This window comes from Humulus lupulus, chromosome 4 (assembly GCF_963169125.1).
Source record: "Humulus lupulus chromosome 4, drHumLupu1.1, whole genome shotgun sequence".
Classification (NCBI taxonomy): Eukaryota; Viridiplantae; Streptophyta; class Magnoliopsida; order Rosales; family Cannabaceae; genus Humulus; species Humulus lupulus.
Window position 1 is genome coordinate 126,077,843 of NC_084796.1, and position 18,328 is coordinate 126,096,170.

At 34.4% G+C, this 18,328-nt stretch overlaps 1 protein-coding gene across 5 annotated transcripts; it reads right to left on the reverse strand.

Moving 5' to 3' along the window:
- Positions 1–9,096: 9,096 nt before the first annotated feature.
- LOC133830787 (callose synthase 9-like) lies at positions 9,097–16,641 on the reverse strand. 5 transcript variants are annotated; one of them, XR_009892220.1, is made up of 9 exons: positions 15,529–16,056; positions 14,217–14,381; positions 13,788–13,884; positions 13,410–13,520; positions 13,186–13,308; positions 11,332–11,413; positions 10,881–10,967; positions 9,990–10,210; positions 9,097–9,292 (listed from the first exon to the last, which is right to left on the reverse strand). XR_009892220.1 is itself a non-coding variant. In XM_062260864.1 (7 exons), the coding sequence occupies exons 2-7, from the start codon at positions 15,594–15,596 to the stop codon at positions 12,387–12,389; spliced, it is 708 nt and encodes a 235-aa protein (XP_062116848.1). In that variant the 5' UTR covers positions 16,157–16,641; the 3' UTR covers positions 12,375–12,386. The 5 variants fall into 5 exon arrangements, 3 of the variants coding, with proteins under 3 accessions (XP_062116848.1, XP_062116847.1, XP_062116849.1); XR_009892221.1 differs by lacking the exon at positions 10,881–10,967; XM_062260864.1 differs by lacking the exons at positions 9,097–9,292; positions 9,990–10,210; positions 10,881–10,967; positions 11,332–11,413 and adding exons at positions 12,375–12,530; positions 16,157–16,641 and having other exon boundaries at positions 15,529–15,596.
- Between the last annotated feature and the right edge of the window lie 1,687 nt (positions 16,642–18,328).

Consider the following 18,328-nt stretch of genomic DNA (forward strand, 5'->3'; position numbering starts at 1 on the left):
ACATGTCTACCATCAGTACTAAATGTAGACTCTGAGGCAACAATGCTTATAGGCACAACAAATATGTCTTCGGAAATCATGTTAAACAAGGGATATTTAGATCCTTTTTGTAACGCCCTACTGCCTTAGAGCCATTACTAAGTGAGTTTAAAATGTGCAATTAACTTGCTAATCGAGGTTTTAAGATAAAAGTGTAATTAAATCATAATCAGAGTAAAAAACTTGAGAATAAACCTTTTATTGAAAATTTATATGACATTTAACATTTGGGATCCCAAAAACATTGCTTAGAAGAATTTACAACTCAAAATATAATTAGAGTCGAATAAACGACAAAATTCAGGTTTTGTACAAACATCTCCCAAAAACACCCCTCGCCGTGGCAGCCAGACAGACTGGACATGTACGCACCGCTTGTCCCGCTCGCTATACTCAAGGTTGATCGACTCTCCCTTTGCCTTTACTTGCACCATAGAGCACCCTTGAGCCGAAGCCTAGCAAGAAAACCCTCACAAGCATATAATAAACGCATATCAAACACTTCATATAAAATCAAGCCAACACCCGGTCATACATGTACGACCATGCCGTCCCAGGCGCTTTACCAGGCCCTGGGTTCGCGGTCTAAACCATAAGGATATCCCAGATATCCCTTGGGGTCTCACCCTGGCAGCTCGCACTCCCCGTGCTAAATGCTGCACCCGTCCCCTTGCCGTTCTCGGCCTTCGCCGTTCCCGGCATTCGTTGTTCCATCATTTACATACACATATGATAAAGCTAAGCAGAAATCTAAACACATATAAATTCAATCAAAGGGCCATGCCCTGCAACATAGTCATATAGGGCCGAGCCCTGCAACACAAGCTCTATGGGAACAGTAATTTTCTTACCTGTGTCCCGAGCTTTCTAGGCACCGATGTCCCGAGCACAGTTTCCTAGTTCGATTCTCACCGAAACCCTAGTAACAACGCATTAACAATATTCATCCATCAAGTTCTATTCCATTAAATAGCTTTGATTCATAATTCTAGTCTCCGAAACTTTGAATTCTATCAATCCAGGTGATAAAATCCATCCCGAGCCTAAAACTCCTCTAGAACCAAAAAATGCGCTAAGCGTCGCGAGGACTCATGCCGCGGCCCCCAGCTCAACCCAAGGCCCTGCCTCAAAATAGCCCACACGCGTCGCGGCCCTTCTTGAAGGGCACCGCGGCGTGCCTCCAATTCCAGACGCCCCAAGATCAAGGGGGCCGCGGCTCAGCAAGAACAAGGCCGCGACCCGACCCCTCGAGCCCAGAAAAACTCACCATTTTCACCTCAAAAACTAGTCCAATTATCCCCAAAATCAAGCCAACCATCCTAACTAATTATCACAGAGGTTATACCATAGATTCAACAGCAAAACCCAACAAAAACTCAAGCTAAATACCTTTTAAAATCATAGTTGAATCTTCATCCCTCCAACATGCAAAACTCTAATATTCAACCTAAAACCAGCTGCAAATTAACACTACTCAACATATTAAGAAGCTTACCTTGTACATAATTGAATCCACAACTCAGTTTCCTAAGCTCCAAGCTTCCAAAACTCTAGCTTGGTTCCTAGCTTCAATTCCTTAGTTTTGGCTGGTTTTCTCCAAGATATTACTAGGCCTTCAAGAGTGTAAGAAAACCAGAGCAAAGGAGATGGATTGGGTAGGTTTAGAAAAAGTCTAGGGGTTTCCTATATTTTGTTTTATTTAACTTAAATCTATGTGGTTACCTTAAGGGTCGCGGTACCAAAAACGTCTCCGAGGCCAAAATGGTAAACTTTCCCAATATTCCCTCCTAAACATTCTAACCTCATATATATTTCCTAATATTTATTTCCATAACCCGATAACCCCATAAGACATCTATTACCCGAAATAACCCTCGACTCGCCCCGAGTCAGATATTCAACCCCGTTGTGACTTCCTGGCTAACGGCTCCCTAGGACAGTCTCAGATCGTGCTACATAAATATATCACAAGCATATTTCATTTGTACCCTCAACGGGCTAAAATTACAAACACACCCCTAATATCCAAACGGGGCCCACATGCATATTTAATTCAACTAAACATGCATCTCTATCACATATTGACATAAATTCACATATTATAATCGTAATTCACTTATTGCCCTCCAGGCACACTAATCAAGGCCCTAAGCCTTATTAGAAAATTTGGGTCGTAACACTTTTACCATCAAATAATTGCATATATCAAAGAATTGATCAGTCATGGGTAACACTTTCTCATCAAAATAGGCTTCTAACTCTGACTTCATACTTTTTATACCAGATGCAACTCTAACATATGTATCATAGTTAGATAGATCATCCTGTGTTGAAAATATGTTGATGCATCATCCATTTGTTGACTTATTTCACTCAAATTAGGATATTTAGACTTATACTCATCTAGTAGATCATAACAAAGCTTACGGGCCTTCTTAATTTCAATCTCATATAGATCATTTCCATAAAGCTTAGAAAAAAAATACTAGATCAACTTAAATTTGACCTTGGATCCAAAACAACTGCAACAATCATAAGTCCATGAATCTCTTCCCAATACTTTTGAAACTTAGACATTATTTGAGTTTCCATGTTCTTAATAAACAACAAATCTGATATAATCCATTCTTCAATTTTAATCTTTATTTGACATATCTTTGGGAAAAAAACTTAGCTGTAGAATGCTTAGTTCCAGAAAATAACTATGTCTCCTCATAAAACACTTCCAACTTGTCACATAATGCCTGAGCTCTAATTCAATAATTTTCTGATGGAAGACATTTATACTTTGGATCACATAGCTTTGATCATTATTACATTATCTTGTACAATAAAATTTTTTTGAGCATCAAGCACGTTGAATTCAACCTTGTCACACAATCAAGTGACAACTTTTTAGTATATGTCACTTTGAGAAGATGAGCAGTGTCCTCAAATTTTTCATACCTTTTTGGTGTGCCCGACCAATAGCCAACACTATCTCGAATCTTATCAATGCTGTCACCAATAACAGACAATTCATCCCTACCAATTATATTCAAAATATGCGCACAAAGGAAACACTTAGAATCAAATTGTTCCTTCTAAAGTGGAATCATTGCATTATTCGTAGTTCAATTATCTATAGTAAGTGTACTAATCTTCTGTTCAATATTCCATTCAAACATGCAAGAACATAGAGTGTTTGTATGTGTTGGAGCATCATGTGGGCACGACACATATCTAAAGCTTATAATATGACTGCAACTTCCAAGAGTCATCAATAAAGTAAGATGTCACAGCCATATATCCCATATTTTGATGATTGGCACATAACTGTGGTTAATGCTATTCTACTTTTATTTTTCTCCAAAATTTCTCTACACTTTTCCTTCTCTGTCTTATATATTTTCAAGATGCTAGACTTAATTTTATTCCTTGACACTATTTGAAACATAGGTGAAATAGTATTTGAATAGTCTATAAATCCACTATGATTTACCATCGACAAAGGGTACTCATGTATAATGATCATTCCGATGAACTTTTTTCTTCCTAGTTCAGGATCAAGATTGAAGGTAGTTGAGGGGCCTGCATTAGGATTCTTTGCAAGTTGTTCCTGTCTTGCTGGATATCTTTCCATGTGAAGAAGTGTTTAGTCCCCTTACAAATCTCTCCCACTAATTTCCTCCCACAGTGATTGCAAAATCCTTTTATTTTACCATTAATCTTTTACAATGTAAAATAATCCCGTGCAACAAATATTTTATTTCTTTTTATACCTGATAACTCTTGAATAAAGAATCATTTTTCATACTTTTGAGCTTATAATTTTAGAATTAGATTGAGTGATGTATGTGTTATTTGTTATGTTTAGTTCATTCTTTTCTTTTTTGTGTTCTTGTGAAATTTTTGGTGTTTTAGAGATGAAGGTAGAAATTAAGGAATTTAGGTATAAAATTTTCCAAAGAAAATAATGAAAAGTTAAAAGGCTCTTATTTGTTTATTGTGTGCTGAAATATTAGGTTTGCTGGAGCAAAAAAGGCTTTTCTAGAGCATTTTCAGCAGGAATCAAAGAGAAAAAGTCAGCATATAAGGGAAAAACAAGTGTCACTTCATTAATTGATATGTCAAAGGGTGGTGAGGTGGCAGGAAATCAGAATGTTAGTGACATTTTAGAAGGAAGATTCTAGAGAAAAAAGGAGGGGCTCACGTGGAGTGCTTGAATGACATATTTGGCAAGAGAGAAAAGAGAGTTTGGTACCCTAGCGAAAGAGGAGAAAAAGACAGCCTCCATTACGGAATTTTTTGGGAGCCATTTTTTTTTGAGAGATTGGAGAGAGTTGGAAGGACAGAGAGAAAGGAGGTAGGAGAAGTACAAGAAGTCCAAGAAGAGAAAAGAAGAGGAATCTTACATCTCCATTGAAGAAATTTTGTTCTTACTCTCTCTCTCTCTCTCTAGATTTGTATTTCCTCTTTTGATGTGTGAATTTTGATACTCATGGGCAGAATTGAAAGTGGATTTACGCTCTTTAAATTAGCCTTGAACTAATATTTTGTGGGTTGAATTGTTGATGAATTTTATGTCTAAATTCTAAATTTCTAGCACTTAATTTTAGTAATTTACCCATTGTTCATTGAATTGTGCTTAATGCTGATTTCTTGTTATTGCTTGATCACCAATTATAAGATATTGAGTTATATGTGCTGGAAAATTTGAATATAATGAATAGATTTGAATTACACTAGTGGATAATCTTGTTAGATTGTGAATAACATAGGAATGTATTATTTGCCTTAGGTAAATTGATGCTTCATTTTGGGTTCTTTAACTTGATTGGCATAGGAATATGTTAAATTAAGTGGAAGAAATAATATCATGGGTCTTGGAAAAGTTTCATGAACTTGTTTTGAATTCTTGTTACTCTGGGTAGTTTACTGAGATTTTGTTGCAGCAAAAACTTACATGCCAATTGACATAGCAGGATTTAATAATTCAAGCCTGTTTTAACCAATCGATTTTATCTCACTTTTATAATAGCATTGCATTTTATTTTTTAGCATTTTTAATTGATTCCAAGTAGTGTTAGCTTACAAAAATTAAAACAATTTAATTTGGTTACTCTTGTGTAATTGTTTGGTAATTAATTGGCGCATTTAGTTTTAATTTGAAATCCTTGTGGAGACGATCTTGTATACTTATCACTTTATTACTTGTCTTGTGACTGTGTACACTTGCACATATTTGATTGAATATTATCACAACAATACCTATACTCTCATTTCCATCACTTCTATTATCAAGAGATTGCACTTCTTGTGTAATTATTGAAATAACAAAATCAATATCACCAACAAAATTAGACCCGGTAACATCATCGTAAGACATGCTTATAGTTTGATTTAACCTACATTACATCCACATTATAAAATATATCAAAATAATGATGCATGCAAAATATTCAAAAAATGATAACTAGATATATAAAAAATCAAGCAACATATCTCCTATTTTATTGATCTAACCATACGTCAATATCAATTAAAACAATCAAACAACACACAAGTTTTCAACTTTATGTCACCACAACTCACAAATTTATCAGATGCTACTTCACTAAGACACACAAGTTCTCATTCTTCTGTTATCACCGTAGCACACAAAAATCTCAAAACCTACTACTCACTATGGATGAATATGTAAGATATTCAAACTCGTCTGAATTTTATAAAATATTAACAAAAAATTAAATTATAGAAAATAAAATCATTTAAAAAACTATAATGGAAAATAACATGAAAATAAAACCTACAAGCTCTTCTAGAAAATGTTTTCACAATGAAAAATAAAATTTGATTCTTCCTTATAGATTTCAAATGAAAATCAACCAAAGGCTTGTTCTCTAATGAAAAGAAAGCTATAGTCAATTCTAGAAAGAATTGTTCTGACAAAAAAAAAATCTATATAAAATAGATAGTTTTATTTAATAATGAAAAGAAGACAATGCATTAAACGATGCATACGCATATCATCATATCCTTATGATGACCATTTCATTTAATAAATATTATAAACAGAACAAAACGTAAATAAATATATATACAAAATAAAAATAACAAAGAGAAACAACATATATATAAAAAAGAGAAAAATAAAAACAATCTAAACAATAGCCGTACGGTGTTTGGATTTTTACCAAATCTGAGTTTTCATGGCAAGGAAGATTACAAAAAATAAAAGAAAATGATAAAGCCCCAAATAAGAAAAACCCTGGTAAGAGAGAGAATCCATGAGAGAGAACCCACGAGAAAGAGAGAGAGAACGTGTGACACTGCGTTTCAGGTTTAAGGTATTTTAAAAAAAGCATTCTATAAAAAAAACAAAAGAGCTACCGCCCGCCCCGCAATAATCAGTATCAGATTGGATCGGGGCAGCACCCCTCTGCTTTTTGACCTGCTTAATCTGGATCAAAGTCGCCCCATCTGATCAGAGCTACAACCTGCACTGCTCTACCTGGTCATTTTGACATTCCTAATAAAACTAATCTACCACCAACTGTCCCAGCTTCTGAAAATCAAATCATCCCTCCTTCTATCGAAGGAAGAGACGCGGCTACTTGGTGGGCATAAGCAACGAGGCTTAGAAAAGATACATTTAAGAGCTAAAAACTCATGAGGGTCCAATATTCACCCTTGAATAGCGGCTATCAAAGCAACAACGAATGGACAAACCTATCATTTTGACATAAGAGGACACTAGTCATGTCCAATTCCCTCATAATGATCCTCTTGTAAGAACCATTCAACTCGTCAACTGGAGAGTTAGAAGAATGTGGATCGATAATGGGAGAATAGTAAATGTCATATTCAGATCTACTCTAGAAAAGACGGGATTGTTACTAGCCGATCTGAAGGCGACCTCCACAACTCTTTCAAGATTCTCAGGAGAAAGAACAACATCTATTTGGACAATCCAGCTCTTTGTAACTATTGGAGATGAAGTACGAGTTGTTACTTAGGTGCTTGTAACGCAATTTTGGAAAGACCGACATTAATGACGTTTGAAGCCGTAGCCTCTATTTGCCAACTGGCCATGAAGTTCCCCTCGCCCTCGGGGATATGAAATGTAAGGGGGGACCAACTCACTATCGGGGAATGCTATAGCATTTCCATGAAGGGAAAATCATAACCTGGGTAGCAATCCATGGTGGTAATTGAAGAAAATGAGGAGCCTCAAACAATGATAGATTTTGAAGAGGTGTAAGAACCTCAGGTGGCAGTAAATGAGGTCGCCTAGCCAGAAGAAATAGATTTTGAAGAGGTGTAAGAACCTTAGGTGGTAGGTGAAGATAGATTTGAGCGTCAGGCTTTAGAGGAGCTAGAATAAGTAATCCTCGATCCAAAAACAACTTATAAAGTTGTCAAGATTTGTAAGAACCTCAATGCAAAACATAAAAAAGATCTGATCGAGTGTCTAAGGAAAATTTTTGATGTCTTCGCCTGGTCACACATTGATTTGGTAGGAATCAGTCCGAGTGTCATCATGCACACACTGAATTTGGACAAGAGTGTACCTGCAAAGCACTAGAAAAAAAAGCAATTGGGGAAGGAAAGAGGAGAAGCCTTGGAGGAAGAGGTAGTTCGACTCTTAAAATGTGAATTCATGAGGGAGGCAAAATATCCGACGTTGATAGCAAACCCCGTCCTAGTTCCAAAACCAAACAGAAAGTGGAGGACCTACATCAACTTCTCCAACCTCAATAAGGTATTTTTTACAGACGAGCTCATTCCATGCCTCTTATAAGGTATTTTTTGCTCAAGGAAGCGCAAGATATCCTTATGGATATCCATGAAGGATTCTGTGGAGACCACAATGGGGGGCAAAGCTTGGCTTTGAAAGTGTTGAGGGAGGGTTAATTTTGGCCTACACTGAAGGACTCGACATCATATGTCCAAAAATGCGACAAGTTCTAGCACTTTGCCACAATTACGCAATCTGCACCCATGGAGTTCTCTATGATCTCCTCACCGTGGCCATTTTTCTTTTGCGGGATTGACCTAATCAGTTCACTGCCTACTGAAAAAGGAGGAGTTTTCTATGCGGTGGTCGCGATCGACTACTTTACAAAGTGGGTTGAAGTTGAACCACTGACGAATATAACCTTGAAGAGAGTACTGAACTTTGTGGTAAAAAAAATTAATATGTGATTTTGGACTTCCAAAGAAGAACATGTCTGATAACAGAACTCAATTCGATAACGATCTGTTCACAATTTTTTGGGAAACTATACGACATCACCAAAAGTTTCTCCTCAGTGGCATATCCCCAGGCTAATGGACAAGTCAAGGAGTGAACAAAAGTGACAAGGAGAGTCTAAAAAAGTGACTAGAGGATGCTATACGACTATGGCCAGAATAGCTCCAACAAGTGCTTTACACTACAAGAAAAAATGCTTTTAATAACACCAAAAATGTGTTATCAAAACCTACGATAACACTTTCTGATGTGTTAAGATAGACTATGTTATCGTAGGTCAGGGTACTTTACATAACACTTTATCAGTGTTATATAGATGTGTTATTGTACTGTCAACGATAACACAATTTCTGTGTTATTTTAATATATAGATAAGTGTTAAATTATGTTATTTATAGTCGATACTATAACACTTTTTTTGTGTTATACTACACTTTAGTATAACACTTTTTTTGTGTTATACTACACTTTAGTATAACACTTTTTTTGTGTTATACTACACTTTACTATAACACATTTTTTGTGTTATACTATACTTTAGTATAACACATTTTTTGTGTTATACTACACTTTAGTATAACACATTATTTGTGTTATATAATGAAGTTTGCATAACATAATTCTTTACATAAAAAGTGTTATTGTAATATATATTATAACTCAATTTTTGTATTATTGTTATATTTAGATATATTTAAATTCTCATTATATATTTTATTTATATTACACTAATTTATTCTATTATATTTTAATTTTTTTTATATAATTAAAATTAATTTTCTAATATATACTAGCATCATCAAATGAACTTGATTTTCAAATAACAAAAAGTAAGAACATTCTACATTAAATCAACAATCCATAATTTAGTTTAAAACATTCAACACTGTCATCAATAGCAAAATATTCTTTAAGTATTCAAAGAGTCTAAAAGTTACTACTTTCAACACAAAGAAATTAACAAAGTTACTACTTTCAAGGAGTCTTAAGTATCCTTTTATAATTCACTTGTCATATCTGCAAAATAAACAAAGAAATATTTTATTGTTATTATCTAGCATCACAAATTACTTCTAGAAAAATGTTATGGAAATTATATCCAAGAAAGGACACCACATACAAAATAATAGATTCACAACTACACCAAAGCAAACAAAGAAACCAAACAATAAATTATAAGACAATAGTAATATCCGATTTCAGCTCATTTGTTCTCCTAAATATGTGTATAAAAAGTATGTCAAGTGCATATAGTAACCAAAGCTTCACTCCAAAAAAAAGAAAGAAAGAGAGAAAAATTTCTAACCAATTTTGATACTTAGATAAGTTGAAATACAAAACTATTTTCTACTTTATGGTTTTTTCCAAAAACCTATTCGCATTATTTTAATATAGAAATATATTTGTAAGTTTGTAACAAGTTTTGAGCCTCTTTTCAGTATCGGTAGTTATTTCAATCTATCTGATACTACTTTAGCATCCCTTAAAAGAGTTACCACCAAATCATTTTCTATCCCTTCGAAACATCAACTAGCTGCATAAGTGAAATCCCATGCATCATAAGAAAGATGGGATCAAGGTTCACCAAGGCTAAGCAGAGTTTATGAAATTAAAAGAACTACCTCTCTTTAGTACCATGTATGACTCCAATGGAACAACAACCATCTCAACAATGAAAAATGTTTCTTCTTTCAAACAGAGCTGTTACATTTACCTCACATGATTAGCAATCAACACAGGATCAAGGTCGCAGCGAACATCTTTTAAGTCAGGCGACCACCTTGTAGTTAAGACCCCAGTGACTATAACGTCATCTGTAAAGCAAGAATGCTGGGGACGGCCAACAGATAATTAGTGGTAAGAACATGCTGCATTCCTACTGGGTTGAAATTAAAAGGAATATAAGGCTCCACTTCAGTGACTAGAGAGTCATCTCTGTGAGCAAAATAAAGTCAGTAAGCTCCAATATGTAGTGCAAATAGCTTCTAAACCCATATAAGTTAATTACCCACCAACATGCAACAGCATATAACAGAGCTTTAACAAGGCCAATTAACCATTAAATCTAAAAAATATTTCATAAGGTCGTATATTCAAATAAGATCTACTTAATCTGTGGTGAGCTCTATATTTAAGTGTACACATCTAAGACTAATTCAATAAAACAAGCAATAACTTTAGACAATACAAATCAACTTAATCGAAAAAGTAAGAGGAACCAGAATAGTATTAAAGAAATACAAAAGCCATCCAAAATATTAATGTGCTTACTTAAATAATGTTTATTTTTGATAGTCATGGTTAGTGTTGTTTAATGATCTTGGTTCAACTTTTCATAACATAGTACACAGCGAGCTCGCTGAGAATAGTACACAGTGGACACTTGGCCCAAATTATCTTGGGCCACTAGCCGAACTCAAACACAAAATTTAAGAATATTAAATTTAAGAAACAAGCCATAAAATGAAATGCAAAAGCTAAAAATCAAGTATTTAAGCATAATGAATATAGTGTTTGCAGCAAGAGAATTCAGGGAAAAGCTACTTAAATCTTGAAACAAAAGGTATAATAGTGAAAGTAGGAAGTAAAAAAGAGTGGCAAAAACCTCTGAGGTCTGGGAATCGACTCTTCTTGGCAGCTGATAAGACATCTAAGGTAATATTACCCACACTACTAGAAGAAGAATCAAGTCCTGCATTTATGTACTGGAAAACTAATTAACACCTGACCTCCCTAGATATATAATCATCTATATATAAGAAATGGTTATAAACTCAGATTTGTTCTTACAATCGATGGCCCTTTATAACTTTATTTATCATAGATCTATGACTCGAACCAAAAGTAAATGGAATGTTCAGAAATCTCAGCCAATATATAAATATATATACAAAAAGTGAGTTCTATAGCAAATGCAAAGTTCAGAATTCTCAGCCAATTTTCTATCATCATCCAAAAACAGAAAACTCAGAACTAAGACAAAAACATAGGCAAATGCTAAATCTATATTATATACAAAATTTGAGTTCTAAAGGAAAAGAAGCTTATTTACTTACTTGAAATGAACAAAAAGTTCTAAGCTTTCTTCTTCAACTTCTGGGGCCAAGGCTAAGCTTGGGTGCCAGCCATGGACTTCATCTGATAGTCAATGCAATGAAACAACCAACAAATTAAAACTAACCCATATAATATTGACTAAAAAGAAGACCAAAAAATACTCAATATAAATAGAACCCCTGTAGAAAAACAGTCGCAAACAAGAGAAATAAAGCATCCAAATATCACAATTTGTTCAAAACAGAGGTGATACCATCTTTTTTAGATTCACAACAATAAATATATATTTATAAACATCAATTTTATATATATATTATATACTAAAGGTACTTAATGCTTAATAAAAAAATTTAATATTCATTTTCTTAATCTATTATATACATAAAACACTTAATTCCAACTTAGAGAATCTAATTTTAACTCATCATAATTTATATATATATATAATTCTTTTTGTTTGAAGAGATTAATCCATCAAATTTTAAATTTTACAACAAAGAAATATCAGAGAAACAATAAGGTGTTAAACAAAAAAAATCGTTACATAAAAATTATAGACAGTGTAAAGAGAAACTTTTCTAAAAAGTTGTGTACTGTTATGAAATACCTTGTTTAATTTGTAGAGATTTTCATAACAGTAATACAAATAGTAAGAAAAGGGGAAAAACTAAATAGGCTTACCATAAAGAGAAGAGGCCAAAACTGAATAACGTATTAACAGAACTATTAGCATCCATAAAAACTACTTCAACAAAAAACAACATGGACAAAGTTATCAATTCAACTCTCCCACATCACATATTATATTGATTTTCTTTCCCTTATAGTAAAAATTGTGGTGCCACACTAGATCATATTGCATAGACTAACAAAAATAAAAGAAACTAAGGTAGCTCTACTTAAGATTGTGTCTCCTACTAATTAGCTCAGTATGCAAACTAGCAACAGAAAATGTAAGTCAGGGCCTAAAGCCTTTCCTTTGATGTATACTATACTATGAGCATATAAAAATTTAAGTGCTAACAATTTTCAGAAGAATATAAAAGATGAAAGATCAAATTTTATTACGGGAAGCAAGAACATCCCAAAAAAATGGGGAAGAGAAAGAAAACGAGTAAAAGCAAGTACTACAACAAACTGTATTATCATTGGCAAGAAGGTGAACAATATGTTTGCGCTGATTAGAAACATTGTCTTTCTGCACAACAAACTTCAAACATTAGGATTAAGAAGCATTTGTCTCTCACAATAATGAGTATGATTTTAGAGTTCGCAAACAACAAAACATTTAGTCCTGTATTATGATATAAAGACAAATACCATAATCCAAAATTTATGAGCCAAGCAATTTTTCCCACCTACTCACTTCATGAGAATCTTAAAATGGACAATCATTGGAAGAAACAAAGGCAAAACAAGAATAAACTCTGTGATAATGATGGACTATTCCACACCCCTTGCATTCATTGATCATATTAATACAAGCAATTTTTGTTTCAAAAGAGAAATAAGAATCAACTCATTTCCCCTAAAGTACAATATTTTTAACAAATGACGAGGTTCTTATGAAGAAAAATAACACAATCAGAATGTTTAAGCATATATATCAGAACGTGTATGATTGCATATATCAATGTTCATCAATGTGAAAAACATATAGAAGGATTCGGACATTTCCTCGCCATATAAATAAAGCAAGAACAACTAAACAATAAATTTTTCAGAGGAAAAAATATAACAGTGTCTGAACTACCTGCCTGAAACTCATAGCAACCACATGCAACTTATAGCACAAATAAAAGAAAATACACTAAATCCAAATCCAATATACCACTTGATCTAGACGTACAAACCTGAAATCCAAAAATGTAGTGCAGAAAATCAAGAACATCAGCTTTTCTTGTAGCAGGGATGGGAAAATCCTCGGGCAATTTTGGCAGTCCCCTATACTTTAACACTGAGATTGCTGCTTGAACCTGTTCATAAATTTCTTGTTCTATTCATAAATTTTTTATTCCAAAAGGTGGTACAAACAACAAAATTTTGGACTTGAAACATAAACTATTAAATGAATTACCTCGGGGAAAAACCCAATACGATTTGTTGGGCTAGGAGCATCAAGTGGAATAATATTATAAGCAATTAAGTCATCCGTCATAGCTGCATCAGTTTCCATCACACGTCTCAGCTGCATAAAACAAACCAATTGAGAGATGCAAGATTAAATAGAATGTGTCCCATTTATGTTAGTTTCAACTTTCAATGAAGAAGCTCAAGCAGAAACATATCCCTCCTTTGTAGATACATATCATGCAATTTTTTTCCAAATATTTAGTCACTAATTCTTCACATGAATTTTTTTTAGGGGCTCAACATTAATGCTTCACAAGATTTTGGATGTTAAAAAATAGTGATAGTAAATCATTACGACTGATCACAAAGTCATACAACCAACCTCATCAGGAATTTCCTCAGTCAGCTGCTGAAGGACTGTGCCTAGAACTTTTAAAGTAGCAAAAACTCTTTTCCTCTTAACTGTCTTTCTCTCCAACCTGGAAAAAGTAATCAATAAATAGATCAATATGATGGCCATGAAAGAAAAACTGAGAAAATACCTTTAACACCAAAGATAAAGGGCTGGCCAAAAAAACAGAGGAATATACAAATCAAACTTTTCCTAATAGTTAAAGGAAGGTTTTCAAATTAATAATAAACCAAGGGACAAAAATAAACAAAAGGAGAAAATTGAAAGTCACATTCACATAATTATGTTTTTCTCCTTATAGGTAGATTAGAAAATAAAACTACAGTATTAGCATAAACAGAACAAAAGCAAATAAATAAAAGTGTCATCTATTTGAGTTCAAATGGGTGAAATACTTACTTGCCCAAGTCTCCACTGAAAACCCCAGTCTCCCTTAAATTCAACTCTTCTTCTCGTAACATTTCCACGTCATTCCGCTCTCGATAGAGTTTGTAGAAATCGTGCAAAAGAGCAATGTCTTGGCTTCTATCTATAACTCCTCCCTCCTTTTTTTGCAAGTTTTTGCTAAAATTTTGGAAACAAGAAAAAGTAAATATATGGCAAATATAATATTATTGTCGAAGTGTATAGAATGCAAAAAAAAACAGACTAAAAATCTGGAAGTCAAGTTTATCCATTTCAAACTAAGCACACACCTTAATGAAAGACATCAATCCAGTTTTAAATTGTAGAACTCCTCTTCCTTCACTGTCAGGATCCATATTTTGAGCCAAAGAATAAGCATGTTCACACACTGTAGGTATACAAAAAAAACCAAGATATTCACAATGCTGTAAACTGACAAAATTGAGCTTAATAAGTACTCAGTTCAGTTTCTTAACAACTCAATATGATAGAAAACCATGACAGTATATAAATGAGTTCCAAATTGTACAGCCATGAAGAAAACTATATAAAGTATACATAATAGAAAGAATGAAAAAAAGTTTGAACTTTTGAATTAAAGTGTAACATTACCAAGGAAATGTTAAGCTATGACTATATTGATTTATCTATGATCAAACATAGCTATATTATATTCTCTATGGAATAGTCTATATAAAACATCTATACACTATATTATGTTTCTAAGGCATTTTACCAAACATATGGAGTGAAGTTTTTTTTATTTTCTTAATCCATGAGCATTGTTACATAAAACTTAATCTTTAATTTCAAAAAGTTTCAATCTAAAATGAGCAATAGTCAGCTAAAAATCCAATCTCACAGTCAAATTTTATAGTAAGAGCCCAAAGAAATTACTTCTTCAACATATTGGATTAAGTTTGTATTTACGCATCTAGAAATTGAATGAAGGCATAACAGAATAGTACTCACTTTTGTTGCATAGCCCCAAAAATCTCATATGGCAATTAAAAGTCAACAATTTGGTCCCTTTGTTTCCAAGTTGTAAACCGTCTAAACTCTCCATAATTGCTATCATTTGCAAGCCACATTTTTTCAAACATTCCCATCGACAGCAACAAAATTCTCATTGATATAGTTGAACTCAATTAAACTTTCTTTTATATATAAATATATATTTATACATATATACATTTATATACTAGGGGAAAAGAGCATTATTGATATTATTTTATATGCCCAAAACAATTAGGTCCTATAGCAAAATAATTCTCTAAGAGAGAAATTAGATATTTAGAAAACAAACCTCATTTTCTCGAAAATGCATATCTTGAGCACCCATATAGTTGCATAATATTGATTCTTTACATCCATCTGAATATCCAAACAAGCCATAAATCACCACCCTAGAAATAGAAATAATTTTTACATTAAAAACAAAATTTCATCATTGATATATTGACCCAGCAATTTTTTTAATAATTTTTTTTATGGATGCAAGTGGTCTAGGCTCTAGACCCCATATAATTACCAGCAGAATAACGTAAAGCTATTTAACACTATCAATCTAAGCACTTAAGATATTCCATCATAAAGATAGACATATACATAGAACACTTGCTAATTATTAATTGTTGCTTATATATGTATATATATATACATAATAGATTTAAAAGAAAGTACAGGAACAAATGGATACCTGGTAGCGATAGGCACAAAAAAATTCTAATCCCATTTAGTCCTTCAAAGGACCCAAAATGATTTTTTTATATATTAAACAGAAGGCTATTAATGTCCAATTTCTGGTTTGCAATCCCAAATTTACGAACCTCAAGGATAATCGTGGAAATTGCCATTTGGAAGCCACAAATAATAATAATAATAATAATAATAATAGACATAAAAATTAGAGAAGAGGAAGATGATATAGTGACCTTAAAATCTTTGCTGGCGATGAAGAAACTTCTGGAACAGAGATTTTGAAAAGGACTAACCCCTCTCCATTATGAAGAAATAAACCTTTATGGTAGCCCTAGCCATGGCCAAGAGGAGGCACTGGAGCAAAAAAAATTAGTGAAAGAAAAGAAGAATGGCTATGACTATCTGTGTACCATCAGTGGGAAACGATACAGAGGATAGAACAAGCCATCCATGGGGAAAAGACAGAAGAGAGAATGATTAGGGTTGTCTTTGTGTGGTAAATGATAGAAATAGAAATTGGGGAATAGAGAGTTAGTGAAATATTAAAAATTTCTGCTTATTTTCTCATTTCCCGACCGAGAGGATAGGTCTACGGGAAACCGAGAGAGATAGACCATGAACGGACCAGGAACGGAAAGACGAAGAACGATTGAAGATTGAAGGGACCGAGAGACCAGGAAGGGGAAGACCGAAGAATGATTGAGGAAATGGGTATAGGGGAAATGGGTACACGGGTTGAAAAATGTTAAGTCAAAAAAAGTTAAATCATTTGGCGGTACCTTATTTTAAGTTGCCGCCTGAAATTTTTTTCCCTTACAATAACTCTTTTTAAATTCTATTATAATTATGTGTTATGGTAATGGGTGTTTGGTGTAGTGTTAGGCCTGTGTAAACTTCTCATCGTACCTCTACTAGGCATCTCCCTTCTCACTAACCTACGAAAGTGAAATTATGCTCCTAGTTGAGACCTTGGTAATGTCACAAAGGAAAACAACATTTGCCCTGGAGTGGAATCGTGATTTGCTTAATACATCACTGGATCTAATCGAAGAACGGAGAGAAGAATCATAGATACAACTTGCCCATTATCAGCAATGGGTGACACGTTACTTTAACTCAAAGTTCAAGTAGCGAAGACTCGAACTGGGAGATTTAATGCTTAAAAGGGTGTTCTTAGCCAACAAAGACCCTAAGGATGGTGTTTTACAACTGAACTGGGAAGGACCATATCAGATTGTGGAGATTTTGAGAGGGTACCTTCAGACTAGCTCGGTCTAATGGAAAGGCAGTTCCATAAACTTGGAATGCCTTACATCTAAAAAGTACTATCAGTAATAGGGTTTATTTGTTGGATTCAGTTTTTGTTATCATTTTTGTAACGCTTGATGATAAAGACCATATATTTTTATTTATCTTTTAATCAATAAAAGGTTGTTATATAGTTTAAACAAAGTAATAGAATGTTGTTGACGGTGAAATCTCGTCAACGATATAAGGTTAGAAAACTAAGACTATATTGCCAAATGTATCTCAGAAGAAGATGGAGAAAACTTGAAAGAGTAAATGTGTAGAACTGCAATGGAGTCGAAATTGTATATTACTTAACAGCCTTAGCATACAATCAATTTTCCAACCCCTTTTCTAGAGGGGTGATGACCTATTTATACTGGAGCTCTAATGGCTCCCCATACATTGTGGTCCCAGGGGACAAGATTGTACAGAGGTACATTGTTAGGGTAGTGGCACAGGTCGTGGTGGAGCAGAAGGTTATGGTGTCGGCCTGGTACATAGTCAGAGGTATGCATGTAGTGCTTCCACTCTCTATACAAATCTGTACCTCCACTACTTGTAGGACACAGATGTCAGAGTCATGCCTTTGACCTTTTTCAGGGTTGTACATCCCATGCTTGTACATTTATCTCATCCCTAGTGGTCCCCTTTACCTAAATATCTTCTCTAGGTTTCTTTATATTTTAGTAAGTGTCGATCCATACTTCTTTTATCCCGTCCTTACCTCCAAGTAGGAGGCCTGGAAATAGGCATGTACGAGGCTTGGGGATGGGTCTCACAAGGCAATACCCTTGGTGCCTAAGTGAGTACCCATGTATGACCCGGGCATTCACGAGGCTTGGACATGGGTCTCACAAGGCGTGATGGGGTTGCATGAGAGCCACAAGACGATGGTGGTACGAGGCTCCTTAGTGTGGTCATACCTCGCGAGACGCACACGAGCGTGGTGAGGTGTGTCTTGCTGTGCGAGGCATTGGCGCGCATCTGGGTCGCGAGGCGCGCGGGTGAGGGCAACCTCGCATAGTGAGACCCTTGTGGCCTTGGCAGGCGCATGCAGGGGAAGGGTAGCCTCGCATGCGGGGGAAGGGCAGCCTCGCATAGTTAGACCCTTGTGG

Coding starts and splice junctions, on each gene's coding strand:
- LOC133830787 (XM_062260863.1), bottom strand. CDS start 15,617: ATGGCTTGTTTGGATATTCAGATGGATGTAAAGAATCAATATTATGCA. Junction 14,382..15,528: donor TGCATTTTCGAGAAAATGAG/GTTTGTTTTCTA, acceptor CCAAAATTTTAG/CAAAAACTTGCAAAAAAAGG. Junction 13,309..13,409: donor GTATTGGGTTTTTCCCCGAG/GTAATTCATTTA, acceptor ATTTATGAACAG/GTTCAAGCAGCAATCTCAGT.